This window comes from Staurois parvus, unplaced genomic scaffold (assembly GCF_062004578.1).
Source record: "Staurois parvus isolate SC_StPar_1 unplaced genomic scaffold, SC_StPar_1.0 ptg000311l, whole genome shotgun sequence".
In the NCBI taxonomy this organism is placed as follows: Eukaryota; Metazoa; Chordata; class Amphibia; order Anura; family Ranidae; genus Staurois; species Staurois parvus.
In genome coordinates this window covers 646,218-666,272 of record NW_028318107.1, presented here as the reverse complement: position 1 = coordinate 666,272, position 20,055 = coordinate 646,218, and the positions used below count along the sequence as shown (strand labels likewise).

Genomic DNA, 20,055 nt, shown 5'->3' with positions numbered 1-20,055 from the left:
GCTTAATCCCAACCTCCAATCATTTTTACTGACCTTGACTTGATCCTCGAATACACTTCTGTCTAATCTTAACCTTCAGCCACTTGTTACTGACCTTTGGCTTGTTTTCTTTCTACGCTTCTGTGATCCCTAACTGCTACATCTGCATTTGGATCCTGGCTTGCTCACCTCCTTGTGGGGCGATCCTGAAGAATAAAACCTGATACTAATATGTAGCAAAACCCATCCCCACCATCAGGAGCTCTGGTGAATTGTGGCTAGTGCTTAGACCTCACACCTCAGGTAAGCCCGTGTCATCTGCCAGGATGATCTGCTCATGTATTTATCCTGCTGGTCACTGGGAATCTCTCAACTGCTATGGTTACTGGTGTCTTATCCTGACCAGTAGCTATATACTATATTTCCTTTTCATTCTCTCAATGTATGTCAAGACAGGTGTTTGTATTCTCCACCAGGGGCCATGTAACAGGGTGACAACACAAGAGAGCAATTGAGAGACAGTAACAGAGCTGTGTCACACTATTACAGGAAATAGCTAGACAAGGACATTCATGGCAGGATCACCAGGAATTATTTTAATGTGAGATGCACAGTTGAAACATTTGGAAACTATATTTGGAATAAAATTAACAAGTTAGAGATTTTACCAGTTGGGTTTATATCTACATTAAAATATATCACATTGAATACAAGTCTGTCTATTCTTCTATATAACATGCTCATCACAGCCGGGTATGAAGTGATCTGCATCCTTTGGACAATATATTTCAATCTGACCGAAGAAAAAGGTTCTTTTTCTTTGAAAATGTTGGTGGACTGAAGAGAGGTAAAGATGTGACGTGCCCTGCAGCAGCTAGGGGAAATATCAGGCTGGGGACTGGTTTTTCCACATTTCACCATTCACGATTTTTATTTTTGTAGATCAGAAGAAAGTTTAAAGAAGAAAAACCCTTTAATGATCAGGAAACGTGGCAGTCGGAGAGGTGCACACAGGTAAGCCGAAGCGGGAGGGTACAGCGGTTGGGAAGTCATAACGGATGGTAAGCACCGGCTGATTATTTTCATGTTATTGTTGAATCTCCAGAAGTCTGGTGAGCCCAGATTGTAGTTTAGAGGAATAATGGATTCTTATGTAAATCAGATGAGACGGTAACTACAGTAAGTAGATGGGAAGCCAAGCCAGCAGTAAGTCTACGATGTCTTTTAAGGAAGAGCTTATTATCCGCCCCCCCCCCTTACCTGTGTAGCCGGGTTATCCCCCAAAAGTATACTCACAAATCTGGCAATCCAGGGTGTTCCTTAGGGATCTGTCTCTTCACCACAGTAAACATTCCATCTTCTTGTCCTGATATCACCAGGGGGCTGTTTCTTTCGAGTCATGAGCCGAAGAGTACCCTGGGCCACCTGGGATGTGAGCTAGGAACTAGGCCAGAAATAAGGAAGTGCAGGGAGGGGTCCCCAAAAAAAGGCTTTCTAACCCCCCCCCCCAAAAAAAAAAATTACAATCGTCTTGGAGAAGGAGGGGCTGAGAATAATTCTGTAAACTTGCTAGGAAGAGTAAGGTTGCCCTTTACTGTAGATGTAAACTGAAGAACATTTAGTTTGTTCTGTGTACTGTGTATCAGGGCCGTGGATAAGGGGGGTATTACCAATCCCCCTGTATAGGGCCCAGGCAGCTGGTTGAATCAGATGTGGGCAGGGAGGGTGATCGGCACAGAGAGGGGGATTACTGGAACCAATCCCCTGTATGGCTCTTTCTGCAGCAGCTGAAAGCTGGCTTCTTCTCCTTGCCCTCCCACTGGCTTTCAACTGCTGTAGAGAAAGCCATACAGGGGACCAGTTCCAGTAATTACTATCCCCCCCTTCCCCACCACACCAATCACCCTTCTGTGGACCATACAATTCCCTCTGCTGCCCAGGTCCCCCCTGTGTGCCCCCTACCCCTGCAGTGGTTCCGGTTTCCCTCCTCTCCTTCCTACTGGCAGCTGCGAGCACACAATAGGATCCTTCAGGATGCAGAGTGGGGGAAGGGTCCTGTAAATATGTCAGACTTACCAGCCTCCACCTTTCCTGAATCCCTACTAGCCAAATACTCACCAACTGACAGGCACATGCCAGCAAGCAAACAAGAGAGCATGGTCACCCATGATGTCCCGGGTGACCAATCTCCCTATGAAGTCATGGAAAGGGGTCTCAGAGTGACATCTCTCGATCAGACCTGTCATGTTCGTGAGTTTTTTTCATGTTTGTGTGGGTTGTGAGGACATGTAGCCTGGTATGGTTCAAGAGGGGAGGGAGGTGCTCGCTCGCCTCCCCCCCTTTCATGGCCTGCTAGACCACATGCTCAGATAAGGGTTTGGTATGGATTTTGAGGAGAACACCATGCCATTAAAAAAAAAAAAAAACTAAATTGTTGTGGGGTTCCACTTTTTTAATGCTGGCATTTGATTTGTTTACAAAACAACTAGTCCGGGATTTTTTCCTTTTTTTTTGTAGAAAAGATGACAAAAAATACTCACTATCCCTTTCACACTGATGGTCCGATCAGGTCCACCTGTCAATTTTTCAGGCGGATCCGATCGGACCATCTATAGACCTCTATGGACCGGCGGGTGTCGGCGGACAAGTGTCTGCTAACACCCGCCAGCATCTGATCCGATCCTGTATGCCAAAAACAGATGGATGGAGATTCATTCCCCATCCATCCAGCGGATCAGATGACAGGTGGTCTGTTTTCATCCAACCATCCCATAGAAGACAGTAGAGCGGGCACAGACCTGTCATGTGCCTGCTCAGTGAGGATCAAAGGAGAGATAGCCCCATTGAGCAGGTGGATCTGCCCCATCTGAAAGGGTCCAAATAAAAATGAATCTGGGAAAAAAAAGTTACTGCTTTATTTTCTTTTTTTTTTTTCCAAAAAAGTTTTATTGAAGTATGAAAGGCAAAACAAGTCATAAACAGATACGGATCGCAGTCCGCGCACATCCTCTTACATGATCTCCCGTAACGCAGACGGGATCAGGACAATAGATTAAATTGTAGGTCATCATGAGACGAGGTCCCACCATAAGGCAGATGCAAAAGATATAACCATAGCAGTACTGATAGCAGTATGTAATTTAGATACATACGGTATACGCTAGTCTCTATGAAGGGAGAGCTCAAATAATATGACTGTGAAGTGCAAGGCACAAGTATCATCTCAAGGCATATATGTCCTATGTTTCCATATCCGTAACGTGTGGGCTAGTTTTGTGGAATATTGTTACACCTGTACATCTATGAGTGTTCCGTACCTTGTGACAAATATGGCTAGCTAGCATATGAGATAAGGGGGTGCAAAAGAGAGAAAGAAAAGAGAGAGCCGAGCGTGGGAAAGGAGGAAGAATATGAGATGTAATATCAGAATGAGGTGGGGGGAACATAGAGGACAAATAATTAGGGAAGATGGGGAAGAAGAGAAGAGAAAAAAAAAAAAAAAGGGGTGGGGGGGGTAAGGATGAAGTTTAGAGTTAAATAGGCATAACCAAACCAATCACATCAATTAGCATTGGCCTGGCTGTAACAGATTCTATCTTTAACTAGTAGCCGACCGCAGATAGCCGAATGACGGCTGCACTGCGGCCGGCCAGTTCTGGGTGGACGTCATATGACGTTCTCCCAGAACGCGCTCTCCTGTGCGCCCCAGGGGGCGCGCACCCGGCGATCTCCGTGATCGCTGTGTCCTACGGACACAGCTGATCACGTGATGTGGTAAAAGGCCAATCACAGCGGCCTTTTACCACGTGATCAGCGGTGTCCAATGACATGCTGATCAGAGGGAAATGCCGGTTCTCGGCTGCACTTTCCTCACGCTGTCAGATCGTGAGGAAAGTACTGCCGAGAACCGGCAGTTGTCAGAGCGGGGATCGGCACCGATCATCAGTGCCCTGATGATCGGTGCCCAGCAGTGACACCCGCAAGTTCCGCCCACCTGTGCCCAGCAGTGTGCCCACTAGCTCTGCCCACCTGTGCCCAGCAGATCACCCACCTGTGCCACTCTGCAGTGCCACCTACCTGTGCCCAGCAGTGCCACCTACCTGTGCCCAGCAGTGCCACCTACCTGTGCCCAGCAGTGCCACCTACCTGTGCCCACCAGTGCCACCCACCAGTGCCACCTACCAGTGCCACCCACCAGTGCTGCCCATCAGTGCCACCAGTCAGTGCCCAGGGGTTGTGCCAGTCAGTGCCGCCAGTCAGTGCCCATCAGTGATGCCAGTCAGTGTCACCTATCAGTACCCATAATCAGTGTCACCTATCAGTGCCGCCTATCAGTGCTGCATATTAGTGCCGCCTCATTAGTACTGCCTATCAGTGCCCTTTAGTGCTGCCTAACAGTGCCCATCAGTGCCGCCTATCAGTGCCCATCAGTGCTGCCTCATCAACGCACATCAGTGAAGGAGAAAAAATACCTGTTTGAAAAATTTTATAAAAGAAACAAAAAGTAAACAGTAGCGCAAAAAGTAAAGCGCCCAGTGGCGATTAAATACCACCAAAAGAAAGCTCTATTTGTGAGAAAAAAATTATCAAAATTTCATATGGGTACAATGTTGCATGATCGCGCAATTGTCGATCAAAGTGCGGCAGCGCTGAAAGCTGAAAATTGGCCTGGTAAATAAGGGGGTATAAGTGCCTGGTAGGCAAGTGGTTAATTAGGGGTATAATTCAGTGAAAGTCCGTTAATGGAGTTATTCCTGAGGAGAGAATTCTAGAGGCTTTCCGTCTCTCCAGATCTTTCTCGCTCATTCCTTCATTAAGCCATGATAAGTATCAGTAGATTGGAAATGAGTCCAACAAGTCCAAGTCTTCCTGAATCTCTCCGGGTGTTCTTTTGCCACTAAGATCAGCTCCTCCATTTCCGCGATCCTATTGATCCTAAGAATCCACTCTCGCACGGTGGGAGTATAGTCTGAACGCCAATGAACAGGAATATACTGCTTTGCCGCATTTATCATGTGTAATGCAAGCGACCTACGGTAAGTCCTCACAGGAAGTGAGGAGTGATGGAGTAGACATTGTGCTGGGGCAAAGTCTAGGGTGTATGTAGTTACTTGTGCGATCAAGTCCAAAACTTTTCTCCAGAAGGGCTGCAGCAGCGGGCATTCCCACCATATATGTAGAAGAGTACCTTTTGCCTGGAAACATCTCCAGCATAAATCTGGAACGTTAGGATCAAATTTATGAATCACAGATGGAACTCTGTACCATCTGGAAAATACTTTATAGTTGCCTTCTTGTGTAGAAACACATATGGAACCTTTATGCATGTGGTCATAAATGTGGTCCCAGTCCTCTGGTGAGATTGGAATTTGTAGATTACGTTGCCAGGCTGCACAGGTCTTCTGTGAGTGAGATGTATTGGCACTTTCCAAAAAAGAGTATATCTTAGATATTACATGCCTCTGAGGGAGGTCTGTAAAGCAGAGCTTCTCAAATGCAGTAAGCGGTCTTGAATAATCCTTTAAATGTGGGGAATTACGTAAGAAGTGGTGGATTTGTCTATACATCCAAGGTGTTAGAGTAAGGGATGGCCACGCCTTTGTAATGTCTTCTCTACCCAGCGAGAAAAGTCGGAGACATCCCTGGAATAAAGTCCGGATTCATTTTGATCGGAGTAAGAGGGCTTGGAGAGGAAGAAAGTTCTTTTTTCTGGAACAATTGCGAGCTACAGCATACAGTGGGACCTATAAGTGGGTGTTTCCGAAACTCAGAAGGGACGTGGGAGGTTTTCAGCCATGGGGAGGTGGAGAGTGGTATCTTTGAGAAATCAGCCTCCAAACCAACCCAGACCTTACGAATGTGATTCGTGGTCCAGTCTACTAATCTGGCTAGGTGGCAAGACCTGTAGTAACGATTAATATCCGGTAGTCCAATACCTCCATTCTTCTTGGGCATAGTGAGTTGGGTGAAGCTAATTCTTGGGCGTTTATTATACCAAAGAAAGGAGGAGCAGAGCGTTTTATAAGATTGAAAGAACGAGTTTGGTAGTTGAATTGGTATCGTCTGTAGTAGATATAATATTCTGGGGAGCACGTTCATCTTAAGTATAGCTGCTCTGCCAAACCAGGAGAACCAAGGTTTAATCCACATCTGAAGGTCTTTGGAGCTGTTACGTAAGAGGGGTAGAAAATTTTTTGCATATAATTCTGTAAGATGGGATGGTAATTGGATACCTAAATAAGTGATAGCCTCGCGTTGCCAGGTAAAGGGAAAGTTTGATGTCGCTTGTCTAATCACATCCGGAGTTAATGATACATTAAGCGCTTGGGATTTAGAAAAGTTGATTTTAAAGTTGGCCAAATATTGAAATAATTTGAAATCTTGTAAAAAATTAGGTATTGTGATATGTGGGTCTGTCAGGAAAAGTAGTATGTCACCAGCAAAGGCTGCCACTTTATGTATTTTGCCATTGATCAAAATCCCCTTGATGTTAGCATTATCTTTAATGCAATTCAATAAAGGTTCCAGTGTAAGAATGAATAAGAGGGTAGACAATGGGCATCCCTGTCTGGTCCCATTGCTGTGCTTTATTTTCTTTACATGCTACTGTAAGCAGATGAGTCATAGTTGTCAAGGATGTGGAAGCAGGCGCCCGCTCCTTAACAACCAGCTATTCCCAATGTATCCAAAACAAATTAAACAAATACATTTGTTTATTTTGTTATAACCTTTTCTCAGATTCATTGACATTTGTTACTATGTACATTTGAAAATTAAAATACATCCAAATCTTCGGAAATCAAATTGTCATCCAAAAAATGAATCGTAATGAAACGAAACACACATGTCTAGTGGTCCCCCCTCCACATGGGCTTCTAATAGAACATTGCAAGTGACATGATCCACTGTGGTCATCAGTAAACCCGCCCTGGAAATGTCATGTAGCCAATGCAGCAATGCACATAGACAGGAAGGGGCTTTATAGAGGCTGCAATCAGCAGCACTGAGATGGAACAAAGGATTAGAAAAAGTTGGAAAGCAGGAATGAATGAAAAAAAGGCCAATTGTTTATCATATGCAGTGCACAGAGCAAGCTATGGGGGACATTTACTAAAACTTGTGTAGCTGTGCATGATAGCCAATCAGCTTTTAACTTCAGCTTCTTCAATTAAGCTTTGGCAATAGATCCTGGAAGCTGATTGGTTTCTATGCAGAGCTGCACCAGATTTTGCACTCTCCAGTTTTAGTAAATAACCCCCTAAGTGTCATCCAAAAGGGTTTGCAATGAATGATTGTGTGGCGTTATTATTCTTTTTGTACTGTATCAAGTAATTATCTTTAACAAACTGATTCAAATTTTTAACAAATTTTGCCCAGCAAAATGGCATTTCAATTCAGTTTCGGAAGAGAGGAACACCACCAGTAGAATTTAGACTCTATAAATAATGTTCATCCTCCTTGCAGCCATCGTAGGAAGCCCCATAAATGTAATATGGGGAATTAGCACCAGGAGATCACATTGCCATTTTCTATATACTTTACAGAAATCAATGAGAACCATCTTTATTAGGAGCCGATGGTGAGATCCAGGACTTCAGAAGTCTCCTTGGATAAGAAGGGAGATGTGTCAGAAGAAGGGGCTGGTTGGGATCTTCTCCAGAGAACATGCCAGCTGCTATGATTGGCTGATTGATTTACTCCTGGATTCATCCCTTGTGAGAGATGTCCGCCACATCTACATCTCAAATACAACCCGGAGCCTCAGACAGGAAATACGCCAATGTACGTTTGGTATTCTCTACCACACCAGAAACAGAGGAAGAATTAATGTCACTGATGTCACCGACTCTTTGTACGATGAGGAACTGAAGGACCTATCAGTCACCCTAGGTGAAAGGACTAAGATTTCTTGTAAACTTTATTTGTGATGATTGCTGTACTTATAATCTTTCTCATCTGCTAAAATGAGCCAAAACTTCCTTCTGTAAGATGGTGACTACAGGGGGACACCACAGGGATGAGGACGAAACATGTCCTTGACCAGGGCCACCGAGTGTCTTTCACAAACATACTTCTACAATAGATCTCAGGCTATTTGTGTGTTTAAAAAAACAACTTCTGTCTTTATTTATACTAATTCGAGCCAAGAACAGCTTGACACTGTTACCCAGACATCATGGAGTCAAGGAATGACATAGAGTCAGGAGCATATGTATAGGGGTTGCAAGGGTCACAATTGTGACACAGCCCCATACTCCAGGGAGCCTGTGAAGCCCCTGTTCATCTGGATAGGAGGGTCAATGGGGGTGGAATTTATAGGGTCCAATCCCCTCCAGCCTTTTAGGAGATGCAAGAGGAAAACAGAGTGGATCGGTTCCTCTCTATGCTGCCCCACCGCCTTTCCTATCCACCTCCTGTTGTGATGTGATCAGGCCCCTGTATATTCCCCAATCCCCCCTCACCCCCCTCCCCAGTGCTAACAAGTTCCTCCTTCCCCTTTCCCGCCGCCTACTGCATGGGATCAGAATGGAAAGTGGGAAAGGGGCCGGTAAATGTGTAATTTACTGTCCCTTCCTTGATTTAATGAATAGAGTCAGTGATCCGTACTGATCGCTGATTCTGTTCATTCACACAGTAACAAAGGCATAGAAAACTGTGTTTCCTATGCTTCAGTTTGTGAATGAATAGGACACCTCTGTACAGAGCTATTCCTGTCCATTCATTCTGTGTAGCTGAGGCTGCAGAGATGGAGATTGAGGGCTGTGCCTTCAATCTCCTCTTTCTGTCTCAAAGGTGGAACATCAGAGGTCTGTTTAGACCCCTGATATCTCACCAAAGCCCCCAACAAAATGACAAATAATAAAAAATAAATGACAAAAATGTAAAAAACTACTGACAACAGTTGCTGAACTACCAGGGTCACAAAGGTTGTACTTGTGACCGGGCCCTGGCATTCCACCACCGTGGGGGAAGGGTTTCAGCCGGGGGTCGGGGGGCCTTTATGGTTTCTTGCATGAAAGGCTCTAGTTACCCCTCTGCATGGAGTATGTACTGTATAGACAATAAAGCTCTGCTACACAGATCTGTGCAATGTAATAATACAAACCTGATCATCAATAAGGCAATCATTTCCCCACAGGGAGGAAGAATGTGATTGTGGTGATCGATGATGTGGAGAGCGCCAGTGATGAAGAGAAGATGAAGATTCTGGAATGTCAGCCAAGTATAGAGAAACTGGCCAAGGAACTTGTCCTTATTAACCAGATAAAAACAAATGCATCTTGGAAAAAGAATCAACGGATCCAACACATCATCCGAGGTAATGAATTTATCTGTGTTGTGTTGCTGTTTCCCTCCTCAGAAGAGCTTACACTCTAATGCCCGCACCACAATCATAGAAACACACGGACCAGCTATGGCCATATTTGTTTTTCGTGTATTAAATCTACTAGTATGATTTTGGCCCCATGTATTGGGAAAATGTGCACGGCTACTTGGAGTCTGCAGTGGAAGAGCATGTGACAGGGTGACAACACAAGAGAACAATTGGGAGGCAGGAACAGAGTGTTGTCAGCTTGTAACAGGAAGTGCCTGGAGTAGTCAAAATCAGCGGGATTATTTAGTGAAAATTATAGTTTAGAAAACAACAATAAAAGTACTTTTTAAATTGAATTAACATGTTAATCAGGGTTTTTCTCAGCTGTAACTTCCCCCACCTCTGTCTCCGCCCCTCTGCTCCCCGCTCACCGATATCACTTGTAAAGGCAGAAGTCCGGCTTCTGTGCTTACAAGGGACAGCTTGTCCCCCAGTGGATCCCATAGATCTGATCTCCTGAGTGGCTGCCACTGAGTGCAGAACAGGGACAAAGGAGATGCAGGTGCAGTGCGGATGCCGACACCCCCACGCCATGATCGCCCCGCAAGTGAGAGAGGCGGAGCCACCTACAGTGTGGGAGGAGTTACTAGATCCAACTGGGTGCTTCAGCTTAATACAGCAACAAACGTAAGATGTGGAAGATGGAGGGGGGAGAAGATGGGGGCAGTGGAGGGGGGGTTGTATGCAGAGGTCAGAGATGATGAGGGGTGAAAGTGAGATGTGGATGGGGGATGCAGAGGTAAGTAGCTGTGGAAGAATCCAACTCTGCACTCTGTGTGCAGTGCAATACTGGACTGTGCACTCTGTGTGTAACCCCCCCAAACTGCCTCACCCACCCCCTTATGCCACTTCACCTACCTTCCATACTGCTCCACTTACCCCCATACCACCTCACTTACAACCCCAAACTTCTTAATCTACTCCATACTGCCTCACCTATCCCCTCAAACCACTTCACCTACCCCCAATACTACCTCACCTACCTCCTCATACCACTTCACCTTCCCCACATACTGCCTCACATACCCCCTCATACCACTTCACCTACCCCCTCATACCACTTCATCTACCCCCAGTACTACCTCACCTACCTTCTCATACCACTTCGCCTACCCCACATACTGCCTCATCTACCCCCCAAACTGCTTCACCTCATCCATACCACCTCACCTACCTCCAATACTACCTCACCTACCTCCTCGTACCCAGGGGTGGACTGACCATTTGGGCACTGCCCGAGGGCCCGGGGTCAGTAGGGGGCCCCATGAGATGCCCCTGGTACCTTTTTTATAGGCTTTTTTGAGTTTTGGCAAGGACACAGGGGACCCATGATCTCCTATTACTCGGGGGCCCCATGAGTTGTCAGTCCGCCCCTGCTCGTACCACTTCACCTACCCCACGTATTGCGTCACCCATCCCCTCATACCACTTCACCTACTCCCCATACCACCTCACCTACCCTCTCATACCGCTTCACCTACCCCCCATACTGCCTCACCTACCCTCTCATAACACTACACCTACCCCAATACCTCTTCACCTAATCCCTCATACCAATTCACCTACCCCCCAATACTACTTCATTGACCGCATAATGCCTCACTCATCCCCTCATACCATTTCACCTACCCCCCATACCGCTTCACCTACCTGCTCATACCAATTTGCCTACCCCCAATATTACTTAATTGATCCCATACTGCCTCACTCATCCCCTCATACCACTTCACCTACCCCCCATACCGTCTCACCTACCCCCCATACTGCCTCATCTACCCCTTCATATCACTTCAACAACCTCCCATACTGCCTCACCCACCCTCTCATACCACTTCACCTACCCCCCCCATACCGCCTCACATACCCCTCATACTGCCTCACCTACCCCCTCATAACACTAACCTCCATATTGCCCCACAGAACCCCATACCGCCTCACCCACCTTCACATACCACTTCATCTACCCCCTATACCACCTCACCGATCCCCTCATATCACTTCACCTACCTCTGATTTGGTTAGGGACTAAAAATGTCCGTTGATTATCTGCTCCTGTCCAAATTAATCATTCTAGCTAGCTTTGGAATGTGCGCACACTGGAAGGGACTCACGCTGACACACAAGTTCAGTCTATGAACACTTCTAGTTTATTATAATGAGAAAGTGAGCTTATATATGCAAAATGATGCGAGAGTCATGTGACAACAGCATAAGCATTATATTAGTCTTTGATTGGTCATTTCCACATGGAAACAATCTTCGTCAGAATATAGGTGTGATCTTCTTCCAAGTCTTATCTTATAGAAAGAAAAACATTCCTTTGTCTCAAGTTGGCACAATGGGAGGGGGTCAGTGCATGTGAGCAGACACCTCCCAAGCAAGAATTTCTTAAAGTACCACAAAGCCCAGTAGGCAGAAAATATTCACACAACATATATATATACTGTATATATATTCATACAAAACATTTAGAATATAAAATAGTATTAAAGTATAAAAGTAGATATGTATAGAAACATGTATATATTCAATAGGAAACAAAATAGGCATTTTACCATATCCATTACACCTCCAAATTGCTTCACCTACCCCCCCTCGTCCTCCTCACCTATCCCTCATACTGCCTCACCTATCCCTCATACTGCCTCACCCACCCCCTCACACTACTTCACCTATTCCCCATACCACCTCACTTACCCTCCATACTGCCTCATTTACCCTCTCATACCACTTCATCTACTCCCCCATACTGCCTTACCCACCCCCAATACTGCCTTACCTATCCCCCCATAGTTCCTCACCTACCCCCTATGCCACTTCACCTACCCTGATACCACCTCATCTACCCCCCATACCATCTCACCAACCTCCTATACCGCCTCACCTACCCCCCACACCATCTCACCAACCTCCCACACTATCTCACCTACCCCTCATACGGCTTCACCTACCCCCCATACTGCCTCACCTACCCCGCATACTGCTTTACCCCCTCCATACCACCTCACCTTCTCTCTTCCAGGTATAGCACCTTCCTTTTTCCCTTCCTAATCACTGTGCCTCCCTGTCACCCACCTAATGGGGGATTAGGTGAGTGACAGGGAGGCAGGTTATAGCAACTCCCACCCATCTCCCACTCATTTCACCTCTCTCCTACTCCACTTAAACCTTCCTCCCCAGTCAGAGCACCTTACACGTCTCATTCTGCCATGCTTGTCACACTGGAAATGTATTAGTCTGCTGAAAGTCAACAATAAAACAATGCACTCCCTATGGGGCTGACATCTTGACTATCTTGTCTACTGATACCTGAAATCTGTGACCATATAAGCCACGGACAGTATTCAGCACTATGACAACCACCTCCAATATTTGTTGCACCACACTTTATTTCCACATGCACACAGGACCACTGCTTTCAGAAACACCCCCATAGCCAACCTTACTGAGCAGTGCAAAAGGCACCATCTTGTGTTACTCTTGCAGTCTGAGATCTGACCCCCCCTCCAGGAAAAGTCATTATCTACTGCCCTGCAGGGCTATGCAGTGCAAGTGAAATACTCAGCTGTTTCTATGTGTCACTTCCTCACCGGCTGGATGCCCTCCATTGCTGGTCACTGACGTTCTCTAGAGTTTTCCTGTCATTGAGGAGGAGACACTTCACTTGTATGGTCTGGAAGGGAGCAATGCATGAAGTAGGTGAGCTTTTTCCCTGCTGTCTGCTGCAGCTGGATGGTAGAGTGATCAGGTCCTTATTAACATAATACTGTGAACCCTTTAAAAATAAAAAGGTGTTTGATTCATCAGTTTGACTCACCATGGATGGAAAAATGTACAGAATAATGAAAGACAAAAAGATGAAAGGTCACTGAATTCTCTGTATTTATTTCCTCTCTTTTTACCTTTTACAGCTCACAACAGAAGACTGTGGGTAAGTCATAACATTGGGTGACAACTTTTATCTGTGACATCACAGTGATGGCTTACTATTAGCCCAATACATGGTGACACGCAATGCCCACTGACCTATTTCTGGCCGTGTCTCCATTAATAATGTACAGCTCTGAGCAGTGATACAAGTGTACAATCATTACTGCAATCCACAATACAGAGGTGATGACTTTACATTATTAAGTGTCCAATGTGAGAAACAATGATATCCAATAACTGAATATTAAAAATTTACTTGTGAGCCAATAAGGTGTATAATAAACATCTTCTATCAATAAGATCGCAGGCTATCTTGCTCACCCTCATAAATGTGAGTTATCAGTGCATACAAATGAAGAAAATATAGATGCCGCGCTCTATCAAGACCTATTACCTGTATATAGTATAAAAACTGTATTTGCATTAAATCTCTAATACCAACTTTGGGAAGTTGTTATTCTGTAACCCCTAATATGGCATTGGGGTGATTTTCTGTAGCCCCAAACCTGAAATTGAGGCACTTTCCCATAACCCATAACCTGACATTGAAGTAATCTCCTATATCCTAAAATTGGGGTGGTATCCTGTAACCCATCACCTGACATTGGGGTGGTATCCTGTAACCCAAAAAGTGACATTGGATGGTTTTCTGTAACCAAAAATCTGAGATTGTGGTGGTTGCCTGTAACCTAAAATTGGGAAGGTTTCCTGTAACCCATCTCCTGACATTGCAGTGATTTCCTATAAACCATAATGTGACATTGGGGAAGTTTCCTGTAATCCATAACCTAACATTGGGGTAATTTCCTATAACCCATCATGTGACATTAAGGCAGTTTCCTGTGACTCATAGCTAAGGTTCCAAACCTTTTATTGACCATTCTCATGGTCACCATTAGCAATGATCCACCTATGGCTGGGGATACTGCTTGTGAAAGGTCTTACATCTTCTCCATGGTTACAGGATAGGCTTCTGATAGTCCAACTAACACCTGAGGCCCATGTGATGAGGGGGTCCAGATCACTTGCCTTGTGCTACATAGAGGAAATCAGCTCATTGCCAACAAGAGGGTGGCTTCATCCCCTATCCATCACCAGCTCCGACCCAACCAGATTTGAACTTGTGTAATCTCCCTTCAGGATTCTGTATCCAGCAATGTATACCTACCATGAGATATCCACTGCTGGGTCCTCACAATGTGCAGTCACAACTCACACTCTCACAGATAGAAGGTATCCACTTGATTCACCAATATTCAGCCAGAGGCTCATACATTTCCATTTGTGTTGTACTTGAGGTAGTCAATCAGTAACAGTCTTTAGTAATGATTAATCCCCAACACAGTGATACAGAACAGGTCCTCTTTAAGTAGGCAATGTACCTTCCATCACTCGGTTTTGGTGTCTCCCATCCTTGGGTTCCAATAAATTGGTTTTAGTTCTTCAATGCATCTTTCTAATCAGGCAGCTCCATTCCCATCAGCCTACTCCTCTAACCAAGGTCCCCCTAGACCAGGTATCACTAAATGGTGGACCACAGTCCAAAAACTGACCGCATGACAGTCCTTTCTTGACCATGGCTCCATTCCTTCCTCCACCCCTCTGCTCCATCACCCCGCTGCCCCATCGCCCTGCCGCCACCTTCAATTCCAAACAACAGGTAGAAGGCAGAAAGTGCAGCATGTCTGGACAGAGGACAGGAGCTGCCCAAGTTCACAAATATGTGATCTGATGCTAGAGGCAGCCCTAGCAACCAATCATCTGCCTGTTAGCATAAAAAGTTGGGTAGCTCCCGCCCTCTGTCCGGACATGCTGCACCTTCTGCTTTCTACCTGCTGTATAAGGTGGGATTGAATAATTGTGATTGACAGGGGAAAATGTGATGTAAGGGAGGGGGCATTTACATAAAGGGGACCGGGTTGCAAAGAAGGAAGGGGGCTGGTAGAAGGACCAGGATACAAGAAAGGGGGTCTGTGAAGGGGACTGGGATGCAAAGAAGAGGGACTGAGAGGGGGACTGGGGTGCACAGAAGGGGGACTGTGAAGGGGAGTGAGGTGCAAAGAAGGGGGTGTGAAGAAACTGGGGTGCAAAGAAAAGGGCTGTGAAGGGGCCAGGAGTGCAAGGAGGGGGGATGTGAAGGAGACTCAGGTGCAAGTAGGGGGGGCTGTGAAGGGGTCTGAGATACAAGGAGGGGGACTGTGATAGGGTTGGGGTGCAAGTAAAGGGAGGCTGTGAAGGGAACTGTGGAGCGAGTTTGGATGGCTGTGAAGGGGACTGTGATACAAGGAGGCATGGGTGTGAAGAGGGAGAGCTGTAGAGGAAACTGGGATACAAGGAAGGGGATTGTTAAGGGGACATGGATGCATGGCGGGGGCGACTGTGAAGTAGTAACAGAGGACACTGATGAGAAGGGGAGGGGGAATGTGATGTAAGGAGGGGAGCTGTGGTGTGAAGAGGGGATTGAGGGCTTTGATGTAAATGGGGGGCTCTTGGATTCAAAGGGGTCTGTAATGTAAAGGGGGGCTGTACAGTAAATGGGTGCAATGTAATGTAAAGGGGGGCTGCATTGTAAAGGGAGAACTGATGACACTGATGTGAAGAGGAAACTGTCATGTAAGGGGGTGGGGCTGTGACATGAAGGATCCGAGTCATAACCATGAGACTTGGACCTCTGTTGGATGGAAATGTTAATGACCGGACCTCCATGAATTTTAATTCAATACCCCGCCCTAGACTTATAAAGGATCCCACCAGGAAAGAAATGACCTCATCTCACTCCCTGGGAGGGTTTCTGAAGAACTCCCATCTTAAAGGGGCACCACATTCACCCCTGCCTACACCCCGGGTCACAGGTCATCTTAATGTGCCAATTTAGAGCTGGCCAAGGAACATTCATCTCTAGGAGCAGCTATGGGTCCACCCGTCGTTTACATCTGTGGGGAAGAATCTGCACTTTGTACTTCTTGAATTCACTAATTCTTTTCAGTAATTTTAAGCAGATCTAAATACAAGAATAAACATGAAGTCGGTCTACCAGTCCTTCGATGTGATGGCTGCATTAGTTTTCTCTTTTTTAGGCTTATATTTCCTTTATGTCCAACTGTCATCCTGCCAGTAACACACAAGAGAGACAACGCTGATTAAAGCAGCCCAGAGATGATTCAGGTTTTTTTTGTTTGACCAGCAGGTTTAACGAAAAAAAAAAGCTGGCCCAATTTCCCCATCCACACACTCGATAGGGATGAGGGAATCCTCCCCGCTCAGCTATTGTATTCTGACAGTGGGGAGACTTTCCTGCCATCACAATACACAGATCAGTGCTGCCGGCTATAGTCTGCAGTGCTGATTGGGCGGCACTTATCCAACAGGCTGGTTGTACAGAAGTCGATCAGTAAATTGACTTCTGTACAACCACTGTTCCCATACATCGATTAAATGTGGCCAATCCCTGCTGAACCCCGTGAATTTCAGTTCATATATGGCCAGCTGTACCCATACTGTATCTATGGAGCAGCGTTGTCACCCTAGGATAGAACGTGTATTAGGATTAGAGATGGTCTCCTCCTTCCAACATGCAACACAAATGGAGAACTGTCTGAAGGATAAAACATATCAGGAACTTAATACAGAGAGTGTGGAGGGAGGAGGAGGAAGAGGCGGGACTGAGAACTTTCATTACAGGAAAGGTGTGAATAGGGTTCAGGAGAGAAGTATCTATAACTACTTGGAGACCAGCGACGTACCTGGGGGGGGGCAGAAGTGTGACTAGAACCTTCATGGCCCGGGTGCACGGACCATGAAGTCCCTCTTTAATCCCTGGTTTTGGCGCCCTTCCCACTAATCCTGGGGCCCTTTATTCCCTTCATGGGGTCCTTTATTACAATGGGACCCTTTCACATGTCCTGCAGCAGGCCCCCTTCCTGCTGTTTTGGGTAGGATTGCCACATTTTTAAGCCAAACCCAAACACTTTAGTGGCGCACAGCAAATCATCAATTTTTGTACCATGCACTATACATATATTTTGTGATTAAATAACATTTTTAATCATATGGATTTAATCACAAGCGTCCCCCCTTACTCTGAATCCACAGAGTTCCCCTTTACATCTTGATCCGTAGAGTTCCCCTTCACATCTGAACTGGCAGAGTTCCCTTTTACATCTGAATATCTGAATTCATAGAATTTCTCTTTACAGCTGAATCTGCAGAATTCCCTGTACAACTGATCTGTCAGAGTTCCCTTTTACATCTGAATCTGAAGAGTTCCCCTTTATATCTGAATCCACAGAGTTTCCCTCTCATCTGAAACCACAGAGTTCCCCTTTACATTTGAAACCACAGAGTTCTCCTTTACATCTGAATCCACAGCATTCCCCTTAGATCTGAACTGGCAGAGTTCCCCTTTAGATCTGGATCTGCAGAGTTCCCATTGCATCTGAATCCACGGAGTTCCACTTTATATCTGAACTCATAGAGTTTCTCTTAATCTGAATGTGCGCATTTCCCCTTTACATCAGAACTCGCAGAGTTCCCTTAGACTGTAAGGGGGACACTGCAGACTATACAGCGCATTCATCATGTCCAATTTCATCGGATAAAGAGCACCAGTTTTAAATTTGCAAAGTATCTAAAAAAAAAAATTGACCTGAATGTTAAAAGAATTGCCGCATTGGCCGGCAATTAATTTTTTGGGTTTTTGAACCATGTGGGGTACCCCCCGTTCATACCAACCCCTCGGGTCTGGTATGGATGTTGAGGGGAACCCCCAGGCCAAAATTTAAATGGCATGGGAGTCCCCCCAAAATCCATACCATACTTATCCCAGCATGCAGCCCAGCAGGCCAGGAAAGCGAGCACCCCCCCCCCCCCTACTGAACCATACCAGGCCACGTGCCCTCAACATGGGTTGGTGTTATGGTGGCAGGGAGGCTCCCCCTCAAAGAACCTTGTCCTCCTGATAGTCTTTGATAAGTCCTTTACAAAAAACAAAAATAAAAAATGTCTCCCGAAGTAGATCCAGCGTCAATCATGATGCCCACCGCCAACCCGAAAAAAGACAAAAAAAAGAACCGCTCTGCTCTCGCTGCTGGCTCCCACCATCTGAGGGCTGTGCCAATCTGACAGTTCTTAAATACTGGGATGACATCACCCCGCCCCTTGTGACATCATCATGCACTGTGATTGGCCAAAGCATTGCACCTGACCTGTGGTCAGATGCATTGCTTTGGCCAATCACAATGCCCTCTCAGGGTGCAGTGCATTGTGGTGCAGGAGAACAGCCCGCTGAACACCCTTACTGTTTGTGTGTTTGCCAAACACACGAACGGCCGATCTTCCAATCAAACGATTGCTCGGCCCCAACATAGAGCCCAACACTATTTATACTGACAATGAATCCCAAAAGACTCCTTGCTGAGCAGATTGTGGCTGCCTAGTAATGCGGCCCCCGGACTCCTCTGTTGGGGGACATACACTCCAAATAAAAACTCAATATACCGACCTTTATCTGGACATGTACAGAACGAATCACTTGTCTCATTTTGTTTCAATTTGTTGTTTAAATAATTTTGTTCCATTAAATTTGTTTGATTAGTTTAATTTATTTACACAATTTGTTTAATTTAATTTAGTTTGCAAATTCAATTGGATTTAATTCTAATTCAATTTGACCAAATTCGGAAAATTTGAATCCACATTTGAATTTGAATTAGCATTTGAGTTCAAATTTATTCTACTCAAAATTTAAATCTTGGAAGACTGTTAAATTCTTTCTATTTTGTTCTATTCTATTCAAATCTATTCAAATTTATTCTATTAAAAATTCAAAGAGTCTTTCTATTCTATAGATTTCTATTCTATTTTCTTTTCTAATATATTATATTGATTTCTATTTTATTTTAATCTATTCTACAATCGCCTGAGCTCCTACCTCACTGACAACAACCTTCTTGACCCTTTACAGTCTGGCTTTTGCTCACTACACTCCACTGAAACTGCCCTACTAAAGCTCTCTAATGATCTACTAACTGCTAAAACCAACGGCCACTACTCCGTACTCATCCCAACCAATGGCCGCTACTCTGTACTCATCCCAACCAATGGCCACTACTCTGTACTCATCCCAACCAATGGCTGCTACTTCATACTCTTACTACTTGACCTCTCTGCGGCTTTGTCAGGGCAGGAGCTGTGGTACGGACAGGCAGGCCTAGCGGCAGGGTCACGCACCTAATGACGACAACCACCACCCACAGACCGGAGTCCCTCAGGGCGCGGAGTCTAAGTCCCAGGCTGCCCTTCACCAGGGCCCCTGATGGTGGGGATGGACTTGACGCAGCCAGGAACCAGGTCGCGGCCCCCGAGACACCCCAGCTGTGCTAATGGCCGCAGCCAATGGCGTGTAGCTGGTAGGAACCAGATCAGACAAAGCGTAGTCGGGCAGGCCGGGTCGATAACAACAGGACAAACGGTACAGAACGGTAGACAAGAATAACAGGTCACAGGCCGGGTTCAGCAACGGGAGGTCAGATCAAATGGAAAATGCAGAGAATGGTCTAGTCAAGAGTCAGTCTCCTGGAGAGCCACGAGAGTATAAACAGAGCTATAGCAACACAAACACACAAGACACGAATGCAGAGAGCACTTGCAGACAGCAGGCTTAAATGTGATGAACCACACCCTTCTGAGGAGGAGCCGCAGAAGCCTGAAGGCATAAAGGTTGCAGAAACCCAAGATGGATGCCAGCACATGGGATGCACAAGCTCTGAGGA

The 20,055-nt window shown here is 45.7% G+C and overlaps 1 protein-coding gene across 1 annotated transcript in view; it reads left to right on the top strand.

The window, feature by feature from the left end:
* Window positions 1–7,525: 7,525 nt before the first annotated feature.
* LOC149457606 (uncharacterized) overlaps window positions 7,526–20,055 on the top strand; it is a 54,757-nt gene continuing 42,227 nt past the window's right edge. The window contains exons 1-3 of the mRNA XM_089683446.1: window positions 7,526–7,869; window positions 9,119–9,298; window positions 13,267–13,286. Of these exons, the coding sequence (XP_089539572.1) occupies window positions 7,602–7,869; window positions 9,119–9,298; window positions 13,267–13,286 (468 nt within the window). The 5' untranslated portion in view covers window positions 7,526–7,601. The remainder of the gene's footprint in view (window positions 7,870–9,118; window positions 9,299–13,266; window positions 13,287–20,055) is intronic.